We start from the raw sequence: 25,254 nt of genomic DNA on the forward strand, positions 1-25,254 counted from the left end.
TGATGAGCAGGGTATATAAGCAGACGTGATTCTCAGTCATCATCAAAAAACAAAAACCAACAAAAAAAACACTTCCAAAAGCCAAAAAAAACTTGAACAAAGCGGAACAAGAAAAACGAAAAAAAAATGACAAAAGTGCAAGGAATCCGCGCTTTAGCCGGAATGGGCCTCGAAGGCGCCAGCGTCCTCAACGAAGAAAAGAAAGCTCAAGAGCCGAAGCAATCAACCGTCGTCACCGTCGACGCAACCAATCCGGCGCAAGAGAAAAACTCCGACATCCAACTCTCTGGCACCAACTTTCTTCAACAAGCCGGGTTGCAGCCATCTGATTATCTCGGCCGCTTCAAGGAGAATTCCTGGCAATTCTGCACGACGCTGGTTCTCTTCCAGATCATTTTCATCATCCTCTTCGCGATTTTCGTCGACTACGATTCGCACGTCTACAACGATGAAACCTACATCAAGCTTCTTCAAGGAACTCCAGCAGAACAAGCCGAAGCGAAAGAGTTCTTCAAGAAATCCGACGAGCACCTGGTCCGCGACTACGCTTGGTTCCAAGACGTCCACGTGATGATCTTCGTCGGTTTCGGCTTCCTCATGACTTTTCTCAAGCGGTATTCCTGGAGCTCCCTTGGCTTCAATTTCCTCTTCGCAGCCTTTGCCATCCAATGGGGAATTCTCTGCCAGGGCTGGTTCTTTGAAACTTCTTCTCATACCGTCGACGCTACTGCTAACCACTGGACGAACTTGAAGAGCATTTCGATCAACATTCATTCGATGATGGAAGCGGAGTTTTCGGCGGGCACGATTTTGATTTCTTTCGGCGCTGTTTTGGGTGTTGCTTCTCCGGTTCAAGTTCTTGTGATGATCTTGTTCGAAATGGTCTTTTACAAGGTAACATTCTAGAAAAAAAAATTTTTTTTTTAAATATGAAATTGATCATTTTTTATATTTTTTTTTTGCCTCCTTCAATCTCATTTTATAGTTGAACGCATGGATTTTGCTCGATATCTTCAACGTTACAGATATTGGTGGTTCCATGGTCATCCACGCTTTTGGCGCCTACTTCGGTCTTGCTGTCGCTCGATGCCTCTTCAAACGCGGCCACATTGACAATCCAGCTGAGGGTGGCGAGTACCACTCGGATATTTTCTCCTTGGTCGGCACCGTCTTCCTCTGGATGTTCTGGCCTTCTTTCAACTCCATGCCCGGAAGCGAAGACGATCCCGGCCGATACCTCGCCGTCATGAACACTTACCTTGCTCTCTGCGGCGCTTGCATGATGACTTACGCTACTTCGATTTGGGCCACTCCTCACAAACGAATCACAATGGAGCATATTCAGAACGCTACGCTTGCTGGAGGAGTTGCTATGGGTTCTGCTGCTTCGATGCCTGTCACGCCTTTTGGAGCGATTATTATTGGCGCTGTTGCTGGTGTTGTTTCCACTTGTGGATATTCTTTCATCAAGGTAAAAAACAGCCATCAAAATAAGACTATATCATCATTTCTAGCCCGCTTTGGCCAACGCTATCAACCTCCACGACACTTGCGGCATCCACAACCTCCACGGTATGCCAGCCATCCTCGGCGCAATCGCCTCCGTCATCCGTTGCGCTGCTGGGTACCACACAACCGACTTTGTTTCTGGAACAGAAATGGCGAATTTCCAGCTTGCCGGTCTCGCCTGCACTCTTGGAATCTCCCTCGTCGGCGGAACCATCACTGGAATGCTGATGAACATCCCGCTTTGGGAACAACTCGAATTGGAAGAATACTTCGAGGATGGAAAGTACTGGGAAATGGAAGTCTACCAAGTCCCTCAAGAAAAAGAATAAACTCTTATTTTCCCTCATTCTCTGTTTTTTCCGACCATCTTAATTTCGAATAATAAACAAAAAATTAAACGTATTCTGAGAGTATTTATTTTTCTCAAGTTGCAATTCAATCAAGGCGTTTCTGAGTAATGAGATTATGAAAGAGAGAAAATATGAGGAGGATAAATATAAATTGGAAGAAGATTTTCATCAAGGTCAGCCAAGAATAATGAATTACATAAGTAATTAATTACGTGCTTTTTTTTAAAGTTAACGAAGTATTATTCGAATATGTATAAAGTGTGACCCATCAAATTGATGCTCAGAAGATTTTGAGTCATCTCAGTATAGATTCATTCAAAGAAACAAATCCAACCGCGGTCAAACCGATTGCCAAAACTACGAAAAAATGCATAATTTATGATTTATTTAATATTTTTTTCAGTTTTAAGCGGTTAATTTGACCGTGGCCGGGATTGATTCTTCTCTAAGATGATAGGGAATCTTCTGAGAATCAATTTGATAGGCCACAAGTTGCCCATACTCCCAAATTTCGATAACTTCCGGCTCAAGAATCGACCGGAAGTGAAGATTTCTGGAATTTTAAAGGGTTCTTGAAATTTTCTTCTGATTCTGAAAAGGTATGGTGTTCTGGGGTTTATACATGTAATCATAATTTATATGGCAGAAGTGGGCTGGAAAACTTCGTTAACCTTAAAAAAGCATGTCTTAGTAATCTAAAAATAATCTCTTCGACCGACAGTCACAGTGTATTCCCAACAGTACGTTTGACTAACAATTCAAGTTAAAAAGACAGCATGATTATTTAAAATAACATTAAAACTCAGTCTTATGGTGCCTTAAAATAACATTTTCTAGAGTTTTTTGAGCTCAATCTCACTTGCTTTGATCGTTGGATTATGCGCTTTTGGCGGCTATTTAAACCGCCTTCGTGGAGGACTCTGGCCCCATCGCCCCGATGACAAGCCAGAAGACTACTGGTTCAACCACATTCTTCCTCGATTTGTGGTCGGAGCTGGAGCGAGTTTTATTTCAATTATTTATCTAGACTACAGAGTTTCTATCGCTCTTCTTTTTCAAATCTGGTTTGGCTGCTACTCGGGCTGGGGATGCTGGTTTTTCGTAAGTTCATCAAGGAAAACTAAAATGGGATGTCTGTAGATCGAGAGCACGCACCCATGCGGCCGAGCTTCAGAGTTCGACTGGCTACTCGGCCGTCAAGATGTAGAAAACTGGACTCTTTCCAGACGAGTTGTTCTGGACTACGCGGGCATGGGAGTTCGCGGACTCCAGTGGACAGCGCCAGCTGGCTATTTCATGTGGCAGCGAGGATTCGGATCTCTTTTCCTCGTTGGTGGCTCTCTCATGGCGCCAGTTTATTTTCTCACTCAACAAGGGCCCATCGGCGGGACGGAAATTTCAGAATGGACTTGGGGTGGATTTTTATGGGCGTTTATCATTTTCGGTTATATACGAAACGTCTCCCTTTTTGGCACTCCTTCTAAATACCAACTTTCAACAGTCGAATTCAGAAGACGAGATATTCACCGAACCGCACTCGATTTCACATTCGGCCGGTTTTACAGAACCTGTCGAAGAGAGTTCAAAACCATCAGGAGAATTTACAAGGAAGGAAACAACTAAACCAAGACAAAAGAGGGAATAATTAAGTTGACTCCTCGAAAGGTTTTTAATACTACGCTTGTCTATAGTTTGTGTCTCATTTTCACCGCTTCGACGATGTTTTACGGTCTGATTGTACAGGAGGATATGCGCAACAAGGGCCAAGTACCATTCTTACTCATTTTTCATGGCGATAATTTATTCAGACGCTTTTTGGAATTCTTACTTCGTCGATTTTCCTTCTTGCTGTCGTGGTACACTACGAGTCAAAGGACTATTACATCAGAAAAATTCATGCAAAGATCACTCCCTCTCGCTCCAGAAGCAGTACGGACTCATCATCAGTATCCGAAAATTCTGGCGTTTCAATAAGGACGAGGAATTTTAAGGAAAGTGGGACGAGTATGATTCGAAGAATAGATCCAACTGCACAGGTTCATTATTCGCTTTATTTTCTATCCCGAACCCAAACCAAAATCAAGCCAAAGCCAAACCTCAACCAAAGCATCAGCCCGAACCCAAACCAGAACCCAAACAAAAACCCAAACCAAACCCATACCAAACCAAACCCAAAACCCAAAACCCGAAACCCAAAACCTAAACCCAAACCCAATCAAAACCAAAACCCAAACCCAAACCCAAACCCAAACCCAAATCCAAACCCAAACCCAAATCATTACCCGACCAGAACCCAAACCCAATCAAAACCAAAACCCAAACCCAAATCCAAACCCAAATCCAAACCCAAACCCAAATCATTACCCGACCCGAACCCAAATCCAAACCCAAATCCTAATACTTTCGTTAGATGTACGATACAGTCAGTTTCGCGAGTGAAGAAGAACTGATGGCTGAGCCTGTTCAAAGCGGATTCATTGTTTCCCTCCATAATTTTCTTTGGCAATGGACATTTCCTGGTGTTTTCCTCGTTTTTGAAGCTTTTCTCCGGTAATTCAATATTTGTTTGCTGATTTTTATTTTGAATTCGAATTCAGATTTGCGTCGATTGTGAATATTGTTTTGATTCTTGGGTTCACTCTGTTTTCATTCGTCAAGAATATTCATACTGATAGACTTCTCATTTCCGGCTGTCCAGCAAAATAAAGATAAGATAAGAGGAATTCAAATGAGTCATTAAAAATGAGAGTCCCAGGCAGATATGAGTTTCCATTTTAATTTTCTAAACTAGTCCAGACAAATAGTTCCATAATAGAAACTACTGTATAATTCAGTCTGGCTCGGCTGTCAGATTGCCTCTAGGTGCATTTACCCTCGAACAAAAGCATCTGGAAAAGCAACTATCAATATTAACAAAAGCGCGCCCCAGAATAAGAAATTATTGAATAATTAATCTGGCGAAGATATAAATGATCATACAGTTTTTGATCTGCAGAAAATGAGATTTTTACAGTTTTTACTTTTTAATGTCGGTTTATCAAGATCTTATAATTTTGACAAGATTATGGATAGAAATATGCACAGTTCAGCAAGCTGTAAGAATTCTTAAGGCGGTAGACGTCGATAAACTAAATTTTCAAGAAAATTGTTAAGGGGACACCCTTAATTCTCAAGAAAAACAAAGGCTTTAGGAAAATTGGCTTTATCGACGTCTACTCCCTAAGGGAGTCTCCCTTAAGATCTTTCCTCGCTCATTGCTTTAGTAAGATATCTTCTAGCAACTGGCTATTCTCCATTTGCAATAATGATGAAACAAGGCTACCTGAAGAAGAAGCGATGAGAAATGAAAATTAGAAAAGAATTTATAATAAATGTTGTTTTATTCAATTCTTTTGCTGAACAATTTTTTGAAGAAGCTTTTGGTTTTCTTCGTCTTGACAGTTTCCGACTTAGTTTTTTCTTCGAATAGGTTCATTTCTCGTAAAATTATTTCGTCGATCCAATCGTCTGGTTTTCCAGCGATGGGTGTTTCCGATCTTCTTTTATTCCTTTTCTGAGCGTTTTGAATTTGCTTCCATCTTTCATTCGAGAGGGAAAGGTAAACCCTTGGGCATTCTGCTCGCACTTGTTCTTCGAGTTCCTTTAGGGGGTAGACATCAAGATCGAGGCTTCCCAGAAGCGGAATCTCGATTTCACGTTAACATATCGTCGCGACACCCTTAAGGGGTGAACGAGCGTGTTTTCCTTGTGTTGCCCTCCACAAACTATCGAGCTGCAAACTGGTCAAAAAATATTTCAAAAATCTTGAGGGGATCAATCCGATATTCTTGTTTGAAAAAAGTCAATATCACTTGACGGAGGGATTCTTAGAGAAGAAAGTAAGTGAAATTTAAGTAAGAAAAATCATCTAAGAAATCGCGTTTTTTGATGTCAACCCCCTTGAGTCCCCAAACCTTGCCGGTTAGCAATGATTTTCTCTCCATTTTAAATGAAAAAATATCTAAAAATTCGGAAAGACCTCTCCTTTTTTCTATCTGCCACAATATCCCGCTAACCTGTTTGACATTTAAGCTAAAATACAAGCCGGGTAGAAAGCTTGTTTTCATCAAATTCATGGGCAGTATGGAAGATCAGAGTCTATGCTACAAATCCAGTTATCGAATTTTTCATCAACTCGAATAAATTAATGTCACGCGCGCCTTAATTCGATGTTGAAATTTGTGATTTTTGAAGCGTTGGTTTTCATCAGATTTTTTTGGTTTCTTGATATCGGGCTTCTCGAGATTTTCGAAAAAGAGAGAAAATATGGTTCATGCTGTGAAAAGATATTGTTTTTGCCAAAGGTACTTTATGCTGTTTTCCGCTAGGTTGATGAGTTTTTAGATGCTGTCTCCGAAGAACTCAGTGCATGGTAGGAATGGGTCCTTCATGTCTGCTAGACAAGTATTCGCGTAGGTAGAGTTTTCGACCCAAAAATAAGCTCAAATGGACAAGGCGCTGGAAGAACGAGACCCAAAAATGAGAAGAGGACCTCGACAGACTTTTTCATTCAAATGCTGTAAGTTATTCTTGTCTAGAGTCTGACAGTCATTCTTTCAGTCCATATTCGCATAAAACTTCGGTCGAGGAGGAAAAACAGCCGCACAGGTGAACCAAAGTTTGAGTTGAAAAACATCTTCAGAAACAATGTTAATAGAAACAACTAATCAAAAAAATATATTATCTGCTTTTTTGAACGAAAATAACAATCCTTTTCAGCGAGAAGCACAGGCCTGAGCGGAGAAATGCAACGTTTTAGCTCAAGTTTTTAGGTCCAAAATTTTGTTTTCTCATATTTTTTTTTGTTCATTTTTATTGACTCTGGACCTTTTTTCTCAGCACACGAGACGTTTCTGATATGTTACTGTAATTCACCTGTTATTTTGATAATTCTTGGAGTAAAATCGAAATTTGAAAAAAAAAATTTAGCTTGATTTAAAATTTGAAAATAGAAAGAGACGATGAAGACGATGACAACAGACATTTATTAAATATGAATTAAAAGCTTTGGGAGTTGTAAAATTTGGCTAGACTATTTGGCAATCTTCTCATTTCGCAGATTTCGAGCGCTTTCTCCAGCACTTCATCTTCCTTCAGCGCCCCTGTTACCGGACAAAGTTCTTCAACTGGCTGACACTCTTGTTCCGTCTTAGCCTCAAAGGCCTCGTTCACGTGATCGACGATCGCATCTGCTGCAGAAATCGCACTTGAAGCTTTGACGATTTCGATTCTAGCGTAAGTTGGTCGCTCGAAGCTGACTGAAGCTGCTCGCAGGGTGGCGTTCTTTCCGGGAATCTGTTGGGCGCCGAAAAGGGGTTGAGAGTCGACAGGTTTCGCGTCGAAATAGGGGATGAATGTTCGCATGTGTTCGATTGACCGTTGTGTTCTCTAGAAAGATTTTTATATTATATTATATTATATTATATTATATTATATTATATTATATTATATTATATTATATTATATTATATTATATTATATTATATTATATTATATTATATTATTGACTAGTTACCTTAAAAACATCCGCTTTGGTCCAACCAGAATTGATCTTCGTTTCAAACTTTTCATCCAACTTCGGTTGACTCGATTCTTCCGTCGACTTTACAAGTCCGTTTTTAAACAAGGTCACTTTCTCCGTCATTCCATGAATCTGAATCACCCCATCTGCATACGGCGTGTACTGGGCCATGCCGATCGGTGTTCCTCTCGGGCCGTGGAAAACGATCTCCGGCCACAATCCTGGCTGGTTCCATTGGCAAAGATAGGCGGCTTTGAATTCGACCAAGCGATCCGTTTTGACTTGACAGAAATCGTCGATGCTGCCGGTTTTGTAGCCGCAAGCGTTGATCAAATAATCCACGTGAGTTTCCTCCTCTCCATGGGAGATGGTGTACGTCCCATCTTCGTGCGCGATGACGTCATCGACGGTGGTCGAGCAGAACACCCGGGCGGACGGTAGCTTCGACAGCGCCAAAGTAGCACTGGCAGCTTGGCGGGGAATGCTCCAGCCGAGCTCGTTCACCATGACAAGAGGGAACTTCAACTGATCTTAAATTAAAACATTGATTATCAAGGATTTCAGGATTTGATCGACTTACCGAGATCTACATTTTTGACGACGGGAATGAGCCAATCTGTGAGATTTGCGGGCTCAATTGGTATTTCTTCGGATCTGAGAGCTTCGCAGTCTGCTTTCGTGAAAACTTGGTAGTAGTCGCTTGGGTCTCCAAGGACCATGTTTTCGGGATCGACGTTTACGAGCTCTAGAAATATGATAAATAAGAGGGTGGCTTTGAAAAACGAACTTACTGTTGTAAAGCGTCTGAAGCATTTCCAACCGTTTTAGGATCGTCTCCGGTTGGCCAGGATCTCTCTTTGGAATCACAATACAAGTCGGTCTATGATTCAACACATGCTTGTACATTCGCACCGTTCGGATGCACTCGTGCAGGAGTTGCACGCACTGGTCTTCTGAGATCTCGCGGTACATGTTGCCGCCCGCGTGCAGGTGGCAAAAGGGAGGGCCGTTTACCAACGATGATGACTTTTCAAAGAGCGACACTTTGAAGCCCTTCTCGGCGAGGCGGATCGCAGCGGTGGTGCCACCGACGCCGCCGCCGATGATGCCGATGTGTTTTTCGTTGCTGAAAAATAGTTGAATTTTCACGTCGAAATCTTTCATAAGAGTCAAAATTTAAAAATATTTTGAAAAAAGGCAAAAAATTTTGAAAAAACGCAAAAAAATTTAAAAATATTTTGAAAAAACCGAAAAAAATTAAAAATATTTTTAAAAATGCAAAAATATTTTTAAAATTAAGGGTGTCGACCCGAAAAAAACGATTTTTGTCGAAGTCAAAAATTCTTGCTTACCTGTTGATAATCACCATTTTTAATATAAAAAAATTTTACTTTGAAGAAATTTTTTTTTTCAAAAGTTATTTTCTGTCTCAAGATTTTCTCAAGTGAACTTTCTATCTCTTCAAGTTTTCTTTATATAGCCAAAACCGGCTCAATCTAAGTCGGTCTGGACTATTCCGTCTCTGTCCATTACGTCTGTCCTGAGCAACCCTCCGCATAGCCCAGGCCTGATTAAAAATTGAGCGAAGATTCGAGAAGAGATTTTATGTTGAAAAAAGTGAGCCCGAATGTAAAAACGGAGAAATGTTACGTCATCGTTGGCGTAAAAATCTCATACCCTCTATATTTGCCTCAGGGCTTTTTCATGGTGCGATCCGCTAAGAGGTCAAACTTATGATGAAATCTACAGAATAGAATGTCCTGGGCAGCAGTCTGCCGAACCCATTGAACTCTAGCGGAGGGTCGTTGTAATACGAACTATTTGTTCTGTTGGAGACAGTCTTCAACAATCGTCAATGACCACAAATTTTTTCGACGGTACTGAATATGTAACGAATGTAACGAATGTAACGAAAACTCATAAACATGTCTTTTTCTCGTTACATTGTCAGTAAAATTCTAGAGATTTTTTGTTTTTCTAATTTCACCCCCTTGAGTTTCCTATATTTTTACCCGCGGAGCGGGCGTTTTGAATCATTCAGAGCGGGTATGGAAAACGAATCTACCATATTTATGCTATTCTGTATCCTTTTTGGCTTTTTTTTGCTATTTTGGGTATGTTAAATTGTTGTATTTAGTAAAATTCCCCAAGATCGCTCTTTAGAAACAGTTTCTAGAATCAGCTAATAAAAAACAACATGTCTTCGTTTTCGTTACATTGTCAGCAAACTCGTTACATTCGTTACATTCGTTACATTCGTTACATATTCAGTATCGACCAATTTTTTTGCTGAACTCTCCGATAAAAAATTATCGAAATTAGCATTGTTGATTTTCTCTTAAAATCTTACCTCATGAAAACGATTCTCTACAAAAACTGCCCTCATTTTTCGTGAACGCTATTTCCGCACATTTTATACCGTGAAATAACAAAATATTTACTCGATATATATTTTCGATGGCCCCATTTTTTCAGAAGACTTCATCTGCTTATTTCCCAAAAATTATGCAATTCAGGAATTCAAGAAGCAAAAACAGCTATCCAGGCTTGAATGAAGAATCATGAACTTTGATCATCGAGAAAAAAAATACATCATATCCAAATGTACTCCAGTCATCCTGGCTCGTGATTAAAAATGAATACTGTATCCGCAAGTGCTGCTTATTATGAAGCTATCGGGATGAAGACATGTTGATGAACAGTAGCCTTATTTTTTCATAAATATTTACTGTACAGTGGCAGGTTTCATTACACAAAGGGGAGTATATAAAGCTGGTGAAAATAAGGAGAGGGAAAAGAAATTCTTTGAAAATGCGATTTTTTAAAAATATGATTGTTCTTTCTTCCTCTCTTGTTTTTGCTCAAACAGGTTCAAGAACAAACATCCGACTCTTTACCTCATTTTAGGCGTCGACCTGTATTCCTGCCTCAGAGCCGCCAATTTCGACCTGGAGCTTTCCAACGAGTGCTTCGACAACGCTTATAACCGAGCTAGTCCAAAAGGCAGGAAATCAAAAGATGCTAAATAGCTTACTGAAAGAGTCGAATTCAACATCTTTTTTGTAGATTTCCGACAGACGCGATTGCCTCTTTCCGTTCTTTTTAGCTCAAGAATTCTCAGATATTGAGCTGTCAAGAAATTTGATCAAAAACTGTTTCTTTTCTTTTTTAATAAAATTGTTATGAGACTCAAAATATTCATATTAACCCTAACCCTAACCCTTTCCTGTGAGAAAGATTTCCCTCTTTTTGAGCGTCGTTAAAATCCTAATCCTCTGCCATTTCAAAAGAAATCCGGCGTCTCTTTTTTTCCAGCTCAAAAGCGAGTCAAAGAGATAAAGATGATTTTGTTCCTGATCCATTTTCATGCTGTTTTCTCGCTGATGAGTGAGTTTTCTTCTTTTGTAAGCAAGGTTTACTAGGGAATTTAGACGGGCGCGATGCTTGGTTTCCTTCATCAGAAGGCTTCGGGTACGAAATCGATGAACAAGCAGGGACAATTACTTTTATCCTGGAGGATCTTGACCCGATGCCGTATTATCTTGGAATCGGATGGAATAATTACACTCACGACGAGAGCTACCACACCAAGACCATGACGGTATCTCGAAAACCTGAGTAGAAACCTGAGTGAGCTTTTTTCAGAACGCTGAGCTTATGATTTGGGATGGAGGATCAAAACATGCCGGTGAAAAATATTTGGGATCAATTTGGACCTACTTCGGAATTGAAAAAATTGGCCGTCCAAGTTACGAGTAAAAAAATCCTAAAAGAAAATAATCTAAAACCGGTATTTAGCGATGACGCGATGAGCCACTGGACAAGGACGCCCGGATCTTCGCATCCCGACGGCAAGCCCCGCTGGAGTCGAAGTCTCAAGCGCCCCGAAGGATGCAGCAAATGCATCGAAATCAAGAAGAATCAAGAGTACTGGGTCATGTCGGCGCGGGGCAAAATTTTCGACGGCGAAGCTGAAGTACAGAAGCAAAAAGATGATCCAAAATACGCCGCTTGGTCGAACTGGCCAGGCCCAAGAGCTGGTTATCATGTTTGTTTTATCTTTTTTTTCCTACTTTTTTTGACGATTTTCAGTACGCAAAGACGCAGCGCGAAAAAGTGATCATCTGGAAAGAACATGACTTGGACGACTTGAGTAAATTGAAATTTTTATTGATGGTTTTTGATTGTTTCTTAGATCACATGACAAATCATCACCCGGACAACTGGAATCAACGAGCAAGCCAAATTGGCCAGAAAGATTTGACGAATATTCCTCAGAATTCTGCAATTATAATTTCTGTTTTTTCAAGTCTCCTGTTTTTCTTGGGAATAAATTTACTCTAGAACGCTTTAAAATTGCCTCTGATTATTTTTTTTTATTTCTGATCGTTTGCTGTATGCCGAAATATTTGCCGAAATGCTCAAAAAGATACTTACGGATGTACTAATAATCGGTCCAGATTTGGCAAGTGACATAAATTTTACGGCTTGAGTGTATTAAATATTAACTCTGTTACTAGGAGAAGTGCTAGAAGCCGTATATAAATGCGCAAATTTTCCCAGAGTCAGCATTTTTTGAGAGCAAGAAAAATGAGCTCTGTCCGCGAAATTAACTCGTGGCACGATGCTTTTATTTTTTGTGCAAAGCCGGCTTTCAAAGATGATTTGTGGATTTTTATGATTTTTGCAGCGATTCAAGTTTCGCTCGCTGGCGTGAAGCTGCTTACCTTTTTTATTAACAGAAGACTTTCGGAGGAAAACAAGGACAACGTCGGTGATGCTCCTGCTAGTGGTGGGATCTCGATTTTGGGTGTAATATCGCTTATTGCAGGTAAACGAACTCAGATGATGAAATCTTCCTCTAAGGAAAAATCTAAGGCTCCCTGATTCTCGCAGTCTACTGCGAAGATGAACCAACTGAGAAAACCTTCAACATCTTCAAAGCTGGCGTCTACATGAACCTCTTCCTTTTCGCAATTACCCTGGTCTTCATCTGCGGCTTTCTTATCGCATTTATCCTTGATATTTGCACGAGACGCCGCGGGCGCGCAATCACTTTTCGAATGTTTCTCAGTGGAACTTTGATTTTGTCGATTACGGCTGCTTTTTTTGGCGCGACTGGTTTCCTTGGCCTCAAATACGTCCAAGACGAGTGCTCCCTAGAAGTAGAGCTGTATTTTCGAAGCAATTCTACCGATATTTATCTTGACCAATCAATGCAATTCGCCGCGGAAACCCTCGAAGGCAGCTATACCAAACCGACGAAGGAAAGTCTTTACTGGAATTACCAAGACAGGATGATTGGCGAGCCATATATTTTCGTCGTCGATGATACTGAAATTTCCCACGAGCCATTTTACGTTTCCTCAGTGGTATTTAATACGACCGACTCGCGGAAGAACATCATGAATATGCTTGTTCAAATAGCTCGCTACAGAGAAGTATCGACGGGAAAAATTGATCTGGTGGTTGAGTCGACTGATACGACATGCTTGGAAACAGGCTTGACTCTGGTCGGTGGTCTTTTGGCTTGCAAGATTCGATTTTCGACTTTTCAAAACGAAACTGCAAGATATGAAGAATCAACAAACGAAATCATTGAAATAAATAGCTGCGCTTATGAAGAATCGGAAATTTATTGCAACAAGAAATCTGCTTCCTTTCCTCTTTGCTGCGAGCAATTTGAGTCAAAATACACGGACGGTCAAGATGGAGATTGCTGGTGTATCAATAGATTTGACGATGCCAGCTGTGGTTTTGACAAAAATCTGCCACCAAGTCAGTGCCAGTATCGCGCGAATACTCTTGATCTGGAAATTTCTGATCAAAAAAATTACTATTGTGATGTCCTTGGGCAGAGCAGAAATGGATACTGTAAAAAAGAAAACGGAGCGCTGGTTTGGGACGCTTCCTGTAAAGATGAAAAAGATCTCGATGCGAAATACAGTAAGTAAATGCTGTTTTTTTTTGTTTGAGTCATCATTTTAGACTGTTGCAAAAATCTTGAAAGTTCCTATTCTTTCACAAGAACATGGAGAAAATACAACGAAAACCAAGAGACTGACATGACACCATCAACTTGCAAGCAGTTCAATAACTGCAAAACAGCAGATCAATTCTTTGGTGGATGCTGTGACAGCTCCTCCGGTGGACACTCTGATTGTAAATACTGCAAAGACGTAGATGAAACATCAAGCTCAAATCACAAGAGAGATTGTGGATATTCTCATTGTTTGACTAACGATAAAACGGTGGAAGAGAAGAAGTCTTGCTGTCTGGAAGTTGAAAGAGTTTTCGGATTCAAATTTCGAAAAGATAGTGAGTGCGGAATCGCGTAAGTATTTTTTCGATTTATTTTTTTTAACTATCCGATAAGAATAAATTATGACCCCTGCGTCGATGAGACAGACAGTCTAGCGTGCAAAGGAATCACAGACTATTGCAAATCAACAGACTTCTGCTTCCCTGACTGCTGCACTGGGCTAAAGTTCGACTTTGCCAACAAAGACACGATTTCTGACTCAATGAATTCCGACTGTTTCCAACTTGCTCCTGAAAGAATCGAATCCGCCAACGATGTCAAGGAATTTCTCGGGCACTACATTTACCATCACACTGGAAAATTCTATGGGCGAGAGTCTTGCAGCGCGGTAAAAGGAATCATTGATCCGAGCTGCTGCAATAGCGGATTCAGCTATCACGTCGAAGATCCGTGCTATTGTCATGGAAGGAATCCGTTAAGTTCAAGATGCGCGAGAGTTGATCCGGCTAATTGTCTTCCTGGAAATTCTGCTTACCCGCAATGCTGTTTTGAAATCGGCGCATTCTTTGCGTAAGTTCTTTATTACTTATTCTAACTGACCCTGTCTAGCCCTGATCACTTCTGCACCTGCCGACAAAATCAAGATCGATTAAGTCTTCATACTTGCAGTGATGTCCAAACTTCTGAACCCTTTGACTTTATTGAAAAATGTCCGAACCCATGCGCAGGTTATAACGCCCTTTTGACGGACGGTTCTGGAATTTGCAAAGAACCAATCTTTACTGTTTGAGAAAAACCTGAAATTCTCTGTCTTGCAGCTGATCCTTGATTTTCTACAATAAAATTTATTCTTTTATCTCTCGCTATTTGAAACAGCCTATCTCGATTTCAAGAGTTATGTAAACGATTAAATAACGTATTGTCCAAAGTTTGGACTCCAAACCGTATTGACAAAATGAATCAAGTTATTCGGAGTCGTAAAAGTGCCTCGTAAGAAATTCGCTCTAAAAGCGCATACAAAGCAAAAAATGCCGAATAACTCTTCTGAAAACCCTCTTGAAATAATTATGAGAACTATGCGACAAATAAGACAAGAAAACCAACAAACAGCGCAAAATGTTCAACAAATGCGTGAAGAAAACCGCCAAAATGTCGAATTGATAAGGCAAGAGACACGAGAGCTATCCGAAAGAATCAATAGAGTAGAGGAAGCTCAGGCAAGTATCAGAGAAGAAATAGCTCAGCTTCGCCGTGACAGAGATAGTCCGTGGAGCTCTTCAACATTCGAACGAAATTTCAGCAGTCCGCAAAATATTCCAGACGCCGTCCCTGAAATGATTCCTGAGAACATAGAAGTTCAGTCGGTAAATCGCGCTAGGTTTGATGCTCTTGAGTTCGAAGAAGATCCAAATTTCGACCCACGAGGACAGTTCCGGCGAAGATCCGAACTCATGGATCAAGAAAATTCCGAAGACCGAAATAATTTTTATAAATGGTCATTTTTTATCTGTTTTTTTCAATAAATTATTGCTAAAATTCAATGGACAAAATTTAATACAGTATTTGCTCATTCGTGACAAAAATCTTTCTCGTTTCAATTATTTACTTGGTTCCTGTTTCTTGAACTTAGAACTGGAACGAATTCAGTTTGAAACATGTTTTGAACGAGGATTGATAAGAATAGCAAAATTCTAGTGTTGAAGATAGTAAGGCTTTACTTAACGCGCGAGCGCACAAAATTTTTTTCCCGGTGAGCGCACGGCGGCCCGAACTCGGGGCAACCCCCTTTTACTGTTCTAGCGCAAAATAAGGTAGTATGGAAAAATGTTTCGGTAAAACTGCCGAAATATGGTGAGCTTATTTTCTGATTAATATTTCGGTAACAGCCGAAACTTTTTTCACTTTTTTCCACTGTTGTCATAAAAATATTTCGGCAGGCTACCGAAATCAAAGAATCTAAGTTCCCCCGACCACGGGGCTTCGCCCCTTAGGTCCTAAGATGCCGGGGTCTAGTCTAGGGTTACTTAGGGTTACTTTCAGTAACCCTAACGAACCCTAGCCTATCCCCCTCGGGTAATTTGTTCCGTCATTTTTGCAGGTGCCCCCTAACCCTAACCTTTATTTTAGCAAAATTTTAGCAAGATTACGTTTTTTTATCATCGGCTTACTTCATTTTTGCGAAATAAAGAATGAACCCAGAGATGATCTTCTGAATATGAGAACAGAAAATAACTCGAGATTTTTGAGGTGAAAATTGATAAGGCACACTCATTGAATGCACATACCAGCGCAAATCAGGATGATAATGGAAAAACCTACCGAAATTTTATTGCTCAAAAGACATCAAATTCTGATTTTTGTTTCGGCTCGTACCGAAATATTTTTCCTAAAAACGGGTCTTATTTGTATAATTCTTTCGGCTGCCTGCCGAAATATTTATCATATTTGACCCCTCGAAAGTGATTTATATTTCGGTCGCTTTTACCGAAACATTTTTCCATACTACGCAAAATAAATCTACTCTTAAATCAAAATAACACTTAAGCAAGTACTATTAGAAACTTATAAACAATTTTTAAAGTGAAAAATAGTAATATCAAAAGTTAAGCCGACTTGAATCCGATAATAACTAAAGTATCCATTCTAAGAGTTTTATGGTTGCAAAAACTGAGAAATATAAAAACTCTTTGTAAATCTAAACTTTTGTTTCTCCGGTAAAGATTCGGGTTTTAGTAAATATAAGAGTTTGACAAGTTTTTATGAAGAAAATAAGAAAATCTTAGAATTATTGTGTGTTTTTGCCCAATGTTGACTTTTCGTCTCAATACTAAAATCAAAAATGTTCAGAAAAATTTTTTCGACCTTAAAATCGTTTTTCTCGCAAAATTTGAGCCCCATAAAGACGGGGTCTCGAAAATTATTGTTCACGAAAAGTAGGAGAAAATTGTGGATAAGGGGCTCTGCCCCGAGTTCGGGGCGCCGTGCGCTCACGCGTTAAAAATATAATACTTCCTCAAAAGATTCTGAGCCGAGATATTATTAAAAGAACTATGATAAGAAATATTGACATCTACCATCAAGAGGTAGGTCGATTCGAGTAACAGAAATGAGTAGACCTTAATGATAACCTCGTGCTATGGTCATAAAAAATATTTACGATGCGAATCAGTGAAGAGAAGACCGTTAACCTCAAGCTTTTGCCAAAGTGAAGAAATTTAAGAAAACAGCAAAATGCCTGATTGGCAAGACTTAATGGATAGAATTGATGATATGCGTGGAGAAAACCTAAGCTTTCGAAGAGAAATAAGAAGCAATATAAATAATCTATCTGATAGGATCTCGGCTCTTGAACGCGATCTTCATCGGAATGATACTAATACTTCATAACTGCAACCTTATTTCAAGATAACGAATATTTCTTTTGAATAAAATCCATTGATGAATCACTGCTCGTGCGATTTAACTAAGCAGGCTTGGCAATCTTATCATAGGGTCAAGGCTCGAAAAATTTTCCTCGATATTTATTCAGTAAAACAGGTCAGAGTCAGAAATTTCACGCGTTCGTTGAAAATAGTTAATTACGAGTTAAACCGTTTGAGAGCAATTTTCGCCCCGCGTGCTCGTGTGATAACTTCTCGTAAAAAAATTAACGATGTGCGTCAGTCAAACAGAACCGTTAACCTTTTGCCAATGTAAAGAGATATTCAAATACTACACCAGGATGTCTGAGAATTCCAATCAGTTAGAGGCCGTCATTAACAATTTAGAAGAAATGCGTCAGGAAAACCGACAATTTAAAGAAGAAACAACGCAAAATATTCAAAATATTTCTCAAAGGATAACATCCATCGAAAATGAAGTGGCTCAAATTCGCCGTAATACTGGTAGCCCCATTTCGTCTTTAGGTTCAACATTCCAGAGCGGCTTCTCAAGCCCAGACCCAGAGAGTTGGGTCCTTGAAAATCCCTCTGGACCTGTTCTCGAAGATATAGAAGAGGACACTGGTATGGAGGTTTCTGAAAGTTCGGTTCAGGGAAGTTTCAAGATAACTGCTTTGAAAAGTGATTGGATAATTCTGCTCTTTAAATTTTTACCTAAATTTAAGATTTGCTAACTCTAAGGAGGTCTCTTGAAGCTCCATCAGTTAGAAGCTTTCCCATTTCAACAAGACCCGAATGATAATCCAGCAACGAGTGCAACTGGGAGCGTAGAAAATGACCGGCAACAAATAGCGGATCCGATAGAAGACGAAGACGTTATGTCAAATGATCAAGTTAATATATAGTTAAAAAGAGCACATGATCAAATGATCAAAAAAATCGTTTTTAAATAGTTAGAACTCCGAATGGATTATAATTTATAAATCATATCAAAATTGTTCGTGGAATCCTCATAAAAAATTATCAAATTGCCCTAACCCTGCTTTACTGAATAAATTTTAGTTCCAATGCTTGTTTTTGTAAAAAACGCGTGTCTGTTTGAAATGTTGAATTCTAGTTTTATTTGGTTCCTGTTTCTTGAACTTAGAACTGGAACGAATTCAGTTTGAAACATGTCTTTAACCAGGATTGATAAGAATAGCAAAATTCTAGTGTTGAAGATAGTGAGGCAAGAAAAAGCATCTTTGAAAAACAGCTGTTGCGTTGAGATGGTCAAAGATGGCTGGATGAAACAGGGATAAGTCTAGAAGACCGTTCTTGTCGGACGAGATAGGTATCTTAAAGAGGAGTAAAGAAGGGGAGGATTGAGGGAAAGTACCTGAAGGAATATAGGAGGCACCGCGTAAATAACTTCTGAGGTATTTTTTCAACGAGGCAAAATGGTTGTCGAAAATGTCGAAAACAAAGAAAAGAATGTAGAGCAGGATAGAGAATCTGTCCATATTTGCAACTTCCACAGGGTTGAAAAGGACCAAATACCTAGAAATACGCCCTCAAATAATGACATGATCTGCCGATTCTGTAAATGATTCAGAACTTGAACTACTTTCAACCCTTTCCTATAAGAATAACAGCGTAAACGATGATAGTTTTCACGATTCCTTCAATCATCATGACTGTAGTTGTCTCTGACGGAAGCGGCAGTCGTTTTCCATCGTGACAATCAGAGCCGTGGATGTACTTGACCATGTGGTGGTTCAGGATCCCCTTGAAAGCGAAGGACAAAACCCAGTGAAAGACACTTGCGGACTCGAAGACGCATAAATCGCCTTTAACATGCTGTAGAATAGGATTATATCAGGAAAATTCTGTAAATGTCTAACCGTAAACCAAGGAAAACATGGCAGATAGGTAATCGGGTCGTCTTGAATCGTCACTCTTGTCGAATTCTTCACGTAGAAATTGAAGAAATCTGCGAATGCCCTATTCCCCGCTGCTGGCGCGCCGAAGGTACAGCAAGCGACAGTAAGGTTGTCGTTCCAAAGGATTTCGTTTTGAATGCATAAGTCGGCCGCGTTTATCATCGCTATCGCTCCACCAAGAGAATGGCCGCAACATCGCACGGTCAAGGAGTTTTCTGATTGAGAAAGGTACTTCGAAATGGCTTTCAATGGGTGTCAAAGGAATGGTATTGCCAATACCGTATTGGATTGAGAGTAGAGCGCATCCGAAATAATCATGCATTCTAGGAACGGAAGGCATGAGGATCGACAGGTGCTTTTTAGCAGTTTTAATTTAGCCTAAGAGGAGGTATCTTTTGAACTATGATTACATGAAGGAAGAGCCCTCTGGCGGCTGTTTCAGTTTGAAGACGGTGCGATCTGTCATTTGCCGCCGGACCTCGCCGAGGACCGTTTTCATCGAGTAGCTGGAGTTCCACGGCCGCAAGGAGCTGATTTTGTTGATGTCTTGAAAGCAAAAATAAGAAAGGTAGAGGATTTGAGTAGTTATTACCGATGTTTCCACTCTTATCATTGACGCAAGGGAGGTTGATTCGATTGACAAAGGTGACGACTGGAGGCTGCGAGGGGTAGTTCTGGCCGCAGTGGATTTTCAAGCACTAAAATGAGACAATATTAAGACGAGGTAGAGCCTCAACTTCACTACTTACGTAAATTCGATTTTCGAAGGGAGTCTTCATTGGACCAAGGATCGTTCCGTTCCAATTTGTCAGGGTCATATCATCATCATCTTCCAAGCCCCAGCTAAAGAAGAGATACCGTTACGATGAACGCTTCTTTCTCTGTACCTGACAGTTCCATCCCCTCCTTTTTGACCCTCCTCGAGCTCCTCTAACAACCGAAAATTACGAGGCACCGTACACGACATTCAACAATAAAACTCTAGATAAAGAAAACATCAGCTTCTTATTTCTTCAAAAAAGGCAAAAAAGATGAAGAAAAAAGAAAGACACCCATTCCTTTTAGAATAATCGGCCGCATAGTTAAATATTTTCCAAGAAATCCAGCATGAAGACGAAGTCGGTTTCCAGGAAGAAAATCGCAACGAGTTAGTCGGAATCGAAGATCGTTGTAAAGATCGCGCAGTGAGAAGCCATCTTCTGTTGTTGCTTGAGTCCCCCGCCAGAGAATCTAAAGAAGAGCGGCTCAAAAAGACCGGGGCAAAACTGGGCTTACCCAAAGTTCATTGTCGATCGTCTCGACCAGGTAGCAATCCGTGTCTTCAATGGGCGAGTGAACATAAATCGGCGCAGTTCGAATGATTTTCAGAAAATCAATCAAAGCTGCGTCTCGGGCGTCTGGAAAGCGAGAGGGGTCAGGAGTACGATGCTCGCGAACGCAGGAGAGTAACTCGTCGACATCGTCTGGGCTCAGGTAGGCGAACCAGGCTGCGCGCGCTAGAATCAAGAGGGTAATGAGGATAACTTGGGGGTTTCTTAGGGTTTAATAATATTGTTTTCAAACTAAATATTCTTTGACTTCCTACCTAACTGACCAATATAATGGCCCTGTGGCATCCTATTCGCCCTTTCTCTTCTGGTTCTTCTGGTAGCCATAATTACAATCTTTATTTATCCAAAACGCGCCAATGTTAGCTCATCCGATGTCTCATCTCATTTCTCACAAGAATTCAAGGCCTCTTTTGTTTTCTTCTTCTGTCTCAAACGACCATTTTCTTCGTCCGATTTCTCAATTTTTTCTTTCTAAAAAAGTTAAAAGTAATTTTTCAGAAAGAAAATTCTCTCTCGGTCGAAGATTCTAGAAAGCAATTACACAATCAGAGAACTGTTTAAAAACTCAGTTTTTCTTTGAAAAAATTTCTCTGTACTCAAAAGCCTTTTTTAGCTTTCCCTTTTTCAACTTTTTTTTTTCAATTTTCGATAAAATTGGTTCGTTCTCGAACGCGCTCACTGATTGGCCGAATTTCACTTCATTTCTTCTTTTTTCTCCGAAAATCAATTCTACCCGTTTTCAACCCTTTTCTCCCTATTGCGTAATCCCATTTTATTCAACAGTTTTTTTTCTGCAAGAGAAAAAAATTTGTCTGTTCAGAATTTTTATGACTATCTCTAGAACATTTGCTTTATTTTTATCTGCTAAAATGGGTAATTTTGTTAATTTTAATGGCAAAAGAGAAAGAAAACGGGACAAAGAAAGTCCGTAGAAGACCAAGGGGCAAAAGGGGAGGTCGAAGAAGGTCCAAATCGGGGTGGGATATTCCTGCTACAGGTACTCTAGAATTTCCCATTTATTTGAATTACAAACGCAAAGGAGCATTTTTATTATTTGAATTTCAAAAATTAGTGGTATGGGGTCTTTTTCCTGGCCAAAATAGTTGAAATAAGAGTTAACCAATCAAATATCTCGATGAGAATGTTTGTTATCAGCTGGACCCACTGTAGTGCTTTGATTATTAGTCTAAGTTAGGGTACCGAAGGAGGTTTATCGAAAATCCACTCTGAATAGCTTTATATCCGAATCGTTGGGACTCCCAACTTGGGAGGCCGTTTTTCATAGAAAAACTACTTCGTTTATGACGGTATGAATTCTCGTTTTTAGATGTCGGAAGGATGAGTGACTCGACGCTTTATGGGGAAGACTTATCATTTGCTGATCAATTGTCACGGTCCAAAATTGTTTTCGTTAAATATGATATTTAAATTATCCTTCCATGATCCTTTTTTGACCTACTAAAGCTAGTTGGAGAAACTAATCGAGTTTGAAAAACGCGATAAAAGTCACCCCGAAGATGCCCTCGTTCTAGAGCCTTCTAGCGGCTGGCATCGATACATCGTCCACCAGGTACCTTCCTCATCCGCTTCAATTTCTACATCTTCCAAAGGCCGTGCTGCTTTTCGCGAAATTATGCTCGTTCTCGGTCGGAGAGGGCGCTAGAAGACGCCCTGTGATCTGCTTCGCCGCGAAATTCAAGAACAACGGCCAAGAAAATGGACACTCCAACTCGGCAAGCTCAAGAAGAAGGCCGAATTATGCACCGCCGAGTTCAAGGAACAGTTTTGAATGATCTTTTGCGCCTGAAACCGCCGTTTTTCTAGCTTTTTCGACCAGTCAAAAAACTCATTCAAAGAGCTGAAGCAAAAAAGCCGGTCGACGAGCGGCTCGCAGCACAGCTTACTTCGCGGAAAAACTTGCTTACGGCGTATTCGCGAGTTCCCGAGCTCAATCCCCACGCCCCTTCCTTTGTTCCCGTAAGTTTTTGACGCCGTTGATTGCTTTTGAGGCTAAATTCTTCAGGTTTTCAACACCAACACAAACAGCTCCCCACATGTTCCCATAATGCCCGTTCCACAGCTAAACAATCTTCTCAATCTACAGGTAACAGCTTCCTAACGTTTAAATAGGTATTAAATTTTCAGGCATCTTCTTTCACTCCTCGTCTGCCGTTCCCGCCGGAGCTGCTCAGTCAACTGCTGCCCAACACGATAAATTCACTTCCTGCGCCTAGTCCCGTCGCCCTCTCTTCAAGCCCAACTGTCCCGATTCAAAGGTAAAACAATTTATTTACAGTCAAACACAAAGAGCTCTGCAGCTATTTACACGTAGACAGGTTCGTGATCCTCAACATGAGCCTCATTTTGATGGTTCGCGAATTTTTGATAATCTTCTTGTGGCAGATTAAAGCGTACATGTTTTTCAAATTGAATTTTTTCAGTTTTAATCCCTCTACAAATCGGTTGAATCGCGAGTTTTTGATTCGCTTCTTCAATCTTGAATCCCTTCTCAATCCTTTGAGAAGTTCTAGGGCTCAATTGCACGTTGTTTATGACGTTTTTTGGGTTGTGGTAGTAGTGAAGATTTTGGGTAAAACGCTCTAGTGCTTCCAAAGTATCATCAAAAGCTGTTTTTCTCGTGTTTTTCGGCGAGGAAAGTATTCTTTTTCGCTTTTCTTTTGGGCTTTTCTTCTTATCTGCGCCCTTTTTCCGAGGAAGATCTTTTGAAGTCGGCATTTTTTGTACAATTTTATTGGTTTTTAAACGTCTCAAGGAACACGTCTTGTTTTTATAATGCAAAGTTTACCCCCGACCTTGATTTTTAGGAGTTCTTATTTGACTCTTGTGGCTTTTTTATGGAAAATTGTCACCTTGACATTTTGCTTGACGTGTATTTTCGAATGAACCTCGAGAAAACCCGCGTGAGGCAAACTTTCCGCGGTATTTTTCAGATTTGTTCTAATGAAGTAAGCAAAAAAACCTCTTTTAGAAGCACGGACCTGTCGCAATTCGTGAGTACGTTCAAAGAATTCGTCCCACTCTCGGAGCGAAAAGAGAGCTTCTCGCCGCCGGATAGCATTGATGAGGCGCCCTACTCGCCACCTTCTCAAGTTCAATCTCCATCTTCACAAACCGACTCCAAGCCTAAAGTACAGAGACCTGCGTATGTACCGCCGCATCTCAGAAATCGCAAGGTAACGAACAAGATGCCCAACTTCCTTTACCCTTTTTTATTAAGCCTGAACAACCGAAACCTGACCAAAAGCGTGACCTAACCGAGGACGAAAAAGATCGTCAAAAGGTAATTTTCCTCTCTTTTGAAAAATGACTGTTCAGTTGGACCCTTTCTAGGTTAGGGGCTAGGGTAAGGAGACAGGTAGTAGTTACTTGGGGTTCCCGGGGGGCGAAGCCCCCTCTGTTCCGTCTTAGGGAGCTCCCGGAGGCCCCGGGCTGCCCCCTACTACCGACTTGGATATTAACATTTGTGAACCTGGAAAATTTCCAATAGTAACCCGTTCTTTAGAATCGAGAGAGAAAAGAAAAAGCGATGGCGTTGAAAAATGAAGAAGAAAGACCTGCTTACAGTAGCTTCAAGCAGGATCGAAAGACAAGAAGAAATAGGTCAGGACGTCTCTTAGTCGGTCCTTTACTTCCGCTTCATTTCAGCTTCACGAAAAATCCCCAATCAAGGATGGATATGCCGCGCGAGCGCTCCCCAGTTCGATCTGAAACGCCTCCATCCAAGCCATTCACACTCGCCGACGATTACGAGTTTACTTCTGACGAGGATTTGGATAGAGACTGGGCAGATGATGAGATAGAGGACTCCGTTCTTGAGGAGATCTCTATTCTAGGGCTTAATTTGAAACGTTCTTACGGTCGGTAGATCATAAAGGATGGTCGTTGACTTTGATTTAGATATCGTGATACCGAATTATATGCTGGAAATATACGACTTTCCGAAATCAGTGAGGACAAGAGATCTTATTGCGGTACGTTTCATTTTACATACTGCATGATAACGTTAATTTTCAAGGCATTTTCTACGACATACGATGGCTTCAGCGTTAGATGGATTGATGATACTCATGCATTGGCGATCTTTAGATCTAAAAATCAGGTAGAAATCTTTCTCATCTCCTTTTTCACCCGATTCTAGTGCGAAGAAGCTCTCGCTCGAGGCGGGAGCGGCGAGTTCCGTGTCCGAGAACTGTCAAAATCTTCGGATGTTTCTCGAAGAAAAGCCGCTAGTGTCGCTAAAGAGCAGCGATGGGAAGCATCTTCTAATGCCGGTTTGAACCAGCATTTCTTCGCTGTCGTTTTAACAAAAAAATCTAGTGAGGCCAGAGATGAATCCCACGGTGGCGAAGCGAATGATCGCCGCCAACTTGGACTCGGTGATAGCGAAGCAGATCAGATCTGCGGAGCGAGAAGAAAGAGCGCTCAAGGTGAGCTTCATTTGAGACATCTTTTTGAAGAGTATTTTAGGGTGAATCATCTTCTCCTGTTCAACAAAAACCTAGTCGATCTACTAGCAGTCATTTCGTTCACAATCCGCTTACTGTAGGCCCGGGTCGATTTACTACGTAAAAACTCTGACAACCAAGTATTAAGAGGTTCTTACTGGGCTTTTCGACATCTTTTAAATCTTTTTAAAATCGACCCAAGACTCAGGTGGACCACAAAGCTAACGAAGGATAAATTCTTGTGAAAAAACACTCTTTCTATTACTGAAAATAACTTAAAGTTGAACTGTTCTCTCAACTTCTTGACCTTGCTTATTGAACTTCGAAAAAATCAACGAGGAAAATCGCTCCAAGCGAAGGATTTCCAAGTTTCTTTTTCGAATATTTCTGTTTCTTACGAGCGTGTTTCTTTCAAAGATCCGCTTTTTATTATTCTGAAAAAATATTCAAAATATAGAAAAAATCAGAATTGAA

At 40.5% G+C, this 25,254-nt stretch overlaps 10 protein-coding genes and 1 long non-coding RNA gene across 12 annotated transcripts; 7 read left to right on the forward strand and 4 right to left on the reverse strand.

Annotated features, from left to right (window-relative positions):
* Positions 1 to 60: 60 nt before the first annotated feature.
* LOC145710844 (ammonium transporter Rh type A-like) lies at positions 61 to 1,886 on the forward strand. Its single transcript, XM_081788548.1, has 3 exons — positions 61 to 894; positions 986 to 1,471; positions 1,515 to 1,886. Exons 1-3 carry the CDS (start codon positions 127 to 129, stop codon positions 1,836 to 1,838), a joined length of 1,578 nt encoding a protein of 525 aa, XP_081644674.1. The 5' UTR covers positions 61 to 126; the 3' UTR covers positions 1,839 to 1,886.
* A 1,641-nt stretch (positions 1,887 to 3,527) lies between these two features.
* LOC145705234 (uncharacterized) lies at positions 3,528 to 4,565 on the forward strand. The gene is made up of 4 exons (XM_081782696.1): positions 3,528 to 3,626; positions 3,668 to 3,895; positions 4,270 to 4,409; positions 4,457 to 4,565. The coding sequence occupies exons 1-4, from the start codon at positions 3,579 to 3,581 to the stop codon at positions 4,563 to 4,565; spliced, it is 525 nt and encodes a 174-aa protein (XP_081638822.1). The 5' UTR covers positions 3,528 to 3,578.
* Positions 4,566 to 6,343: 1,778 nt separating this feature from the next.
* Positions 6,344 to 6,755, forward strand: LOC145695572 (uncharacterized). Its single transcript, XR_014133752.1, has 3 exons — positions 6,344 to 6,417; positions 6,459 to 6,506; positions 6,618 to 6,755. It is a non-coding gene; the product is annotated as an uncharacterized LOC145695572 (long non-coding RNA).
* Positions 6,756 to 6,864: 109 nt separating this feature from the next.
* Positions 6,865 to 8,788, reverse strand: LOC145705276 (uncharacterized). Its single transcript, XM_081782735.1, has 5 exons — positions 8,772 to 8,788; positions 8,211 to 8,545; positions 8,000 to 8,164; positions 7,414 to 7,949; positions 6,865 to 7,286 (listed from the first exon to the last, which is right to left on the reverse strand). The coding sequence occupies exons 1-5, from the start codon at positions 8,786 to 8,788 to the stop codon at positions 6,897 to 6,899; spliced, it is 1,443 nt and encodes a 480-aa protein (XP_081638861.1). The 3' UTR covers positions 6,865 to 6,896.
* A 1,972-nt stretch (positions 8,789 to 10,760) lies between these two features.
* On the forward strand, positions 10,761 to 11,763 carry LOC145711320 (uncharacterized). The gene is made up of 6 exons (XM_081789041.1): positions 10,761 to 10,806; positions 10,851 to 11,020; positions 11,065 to 11,174; positions 11,218 to 11,467; positions 11,512 to 11,572; positions 11,615 to 11,763. The coding sequence occupies exons 1-6, from the start codon at positions 10,761 to 10,763 to the stop codon at positions 11,761 to 11,763; spliced, it is 786 nt and encodes a 261-aa protein (XP_081645167.1).
* A 246-nt stretch (positions 11,764 to 12,009) lies between these two features.
* Positions 12,010 to 13,373, forward strand: LOC145705286 (uncharacterized). The gene is made up of 2 exons (XM_081782746.1): positions 12,010 to 12,250; positions 12,298 to 13,373. Exons 1-2 carry the CDS (start codon positions 12,010 to 12,012, stop codon positions 13,371 to 13,373), a joined length of 1,317 nt encoding a protein of 438 aa, XP_081638872.1.
* A 60-nt stretch (positions 13,374 to 13,433) lies between these two features.
* On the forward strand, positions 13,434 to 14,537 carry LOC145711001 (uncharacterized). Its single transcript, XM_081788716.1, has 3 exons — positions 13,434 to 13,753; positions 13,796 to 14,251; positions 14,291 to 14,537. The coding sequence occupies exons 1-3, from the start codon at positions 13,485 to 13,487 to the stop codon at positions 14,469 to 14,471; spliced, it is 906 nt and encodes a 301-aa protein (XP_081644842.1). The 5' UTR covers positions 13,434 to 13,484; the 3' UTR covers positions 14,472 to 14,537.
* A 3,641-nt stretch (positions 14,538 to 18,178) lies between these two features.
* Positions 18,179 to 19,295, reverse strand: LOC145702784 (uncharacterized). Its single transcript, XM_081780092.1, has 4 exons — positions 18,945 to 19,295; positions 18,681 to 18,900; positions 18,440 to 18,571; positions 18,179 to 18,398 (listed from the first exon to the last, which is right to left on the reverse strand). Exons 1-4 carry the CDS (start codon positions 19,143 to 19,145, stop codon positions 18,334 to 18,336), a joined length of 618 nt encoding a protein of 205 aa, XP_081636218.1. The 5' UTR covers positions 19,146 to 19,295; the 3' UTR covers positions 18,179 to 18,333.
* Positions 19,296 to 19,336: 41 nt separating this feature from the next.
* Positions 19,337 to 20,016, reverse strand: LOC145702978 (ubiquitin-conjugating enzyme E2 variant 2-like). The gene is made up of 4 exons (XM_081780317.1): positions 19,871 to 20,016; positions 19,733 to 19,826; positions 19,576 to 19,681; positions 19,337 to 19,529 (listed from the first exon to the last, which is right to left on the reverse strand). The coding sequence occupies exons 1-4, from the start codon at positions 19,948 to 19,950 to the stop codon at positions 19,390 to 19,392; spliced, it is 420 nt and encodes a 139-aa protein (XP_081636443.1). The 5' UTR covers positions 19,951 to 20,016; the 3' UTR covers positions 19,337 to 19,389.
* On the reverse strand, positions 19,963 to 20,806 carry LOC145702879 (uncharacterized). The gene is made up of 3 exons (XM_081780206.1): positions 20,569 to 20,806; positions 20,259 to 20,479; positions 19,963 to 20,213 (listed from the first exon to the last, which is right to left on the reverse strand). The coding sequence occupies exons 1-3, from the start codon at positions 20,636 to 20,638 to the stop codon at positions 19,989 to 19,991; spliced, it is 516 nt and encodes a 171-aa protein (XP_081636332.1). The 5' UTR covers positions 20,639 to 20,806; the 3' UTR covers positions 19,963 to 19,988.
* A 124-nt stretch (positions 20,807 to 20,930) lies between these two features.
* On the forward strand, positions 20,931 to 25,254 carry LOC145702519 (uncharacterized). 2 transcript variants are annotated; one of them, XM_081779788.1, is made up of 17 exons: positions 20,931 to 21,311; positions 21,642 to 21,702; positions 21,782 to 21,884; positions 21,925 to 22,088; positions 22,168 to 22,291; positions 22,338 to 22,418; positions 22,460 to 22,590; positions 23,304 to 23,508; positions 23,553 to 23,615; positions 23,838 to 23,935; positions 23,981 to 24,192; positions 24,233 to 24,306; positions 24,351 to 24,434; positions 24,474 to 24,606; positions 24,653 to 24,762; positions 24,803 to 24,887; positions 24,989 to 25,254. In XM_081779788.1, the coding sequence occupies exons 1-17, from the start codon at positions 21,206 to 21,208 to the stop codon at positions 25,003 to 25,005; spliced, it is 1,851 nt and encodes a 616-aa protein (XP_081635914.1). In that variant the 5' UTR covers positions 20,931 to 21,205; the 3' UTR covers positions 25,006 to 25,254. The 2 variants fall into 2 exon arrangements, with proteins under 2 accessions (XP_081635914.1, XP_081635990.1); XM_081779864.1 differs by having other exon boundaries at positions 20,941 to 21,311; positions 24,803 to 24,881.

The sequence above is a fragment of the Oikopleura dioica genome, chromosome 1, assembly GCF_907165135.1.
Source record: "Oikopleura dioica chromosome 1, OKI2018_I68_1.0, whole genome shotgun sequence".
NCBI lineage: Eukaryota > Metazoa > Chordata > Appendicularia > Copelata > Oikopleuridae > Oikopleura > Oikopleura dioica.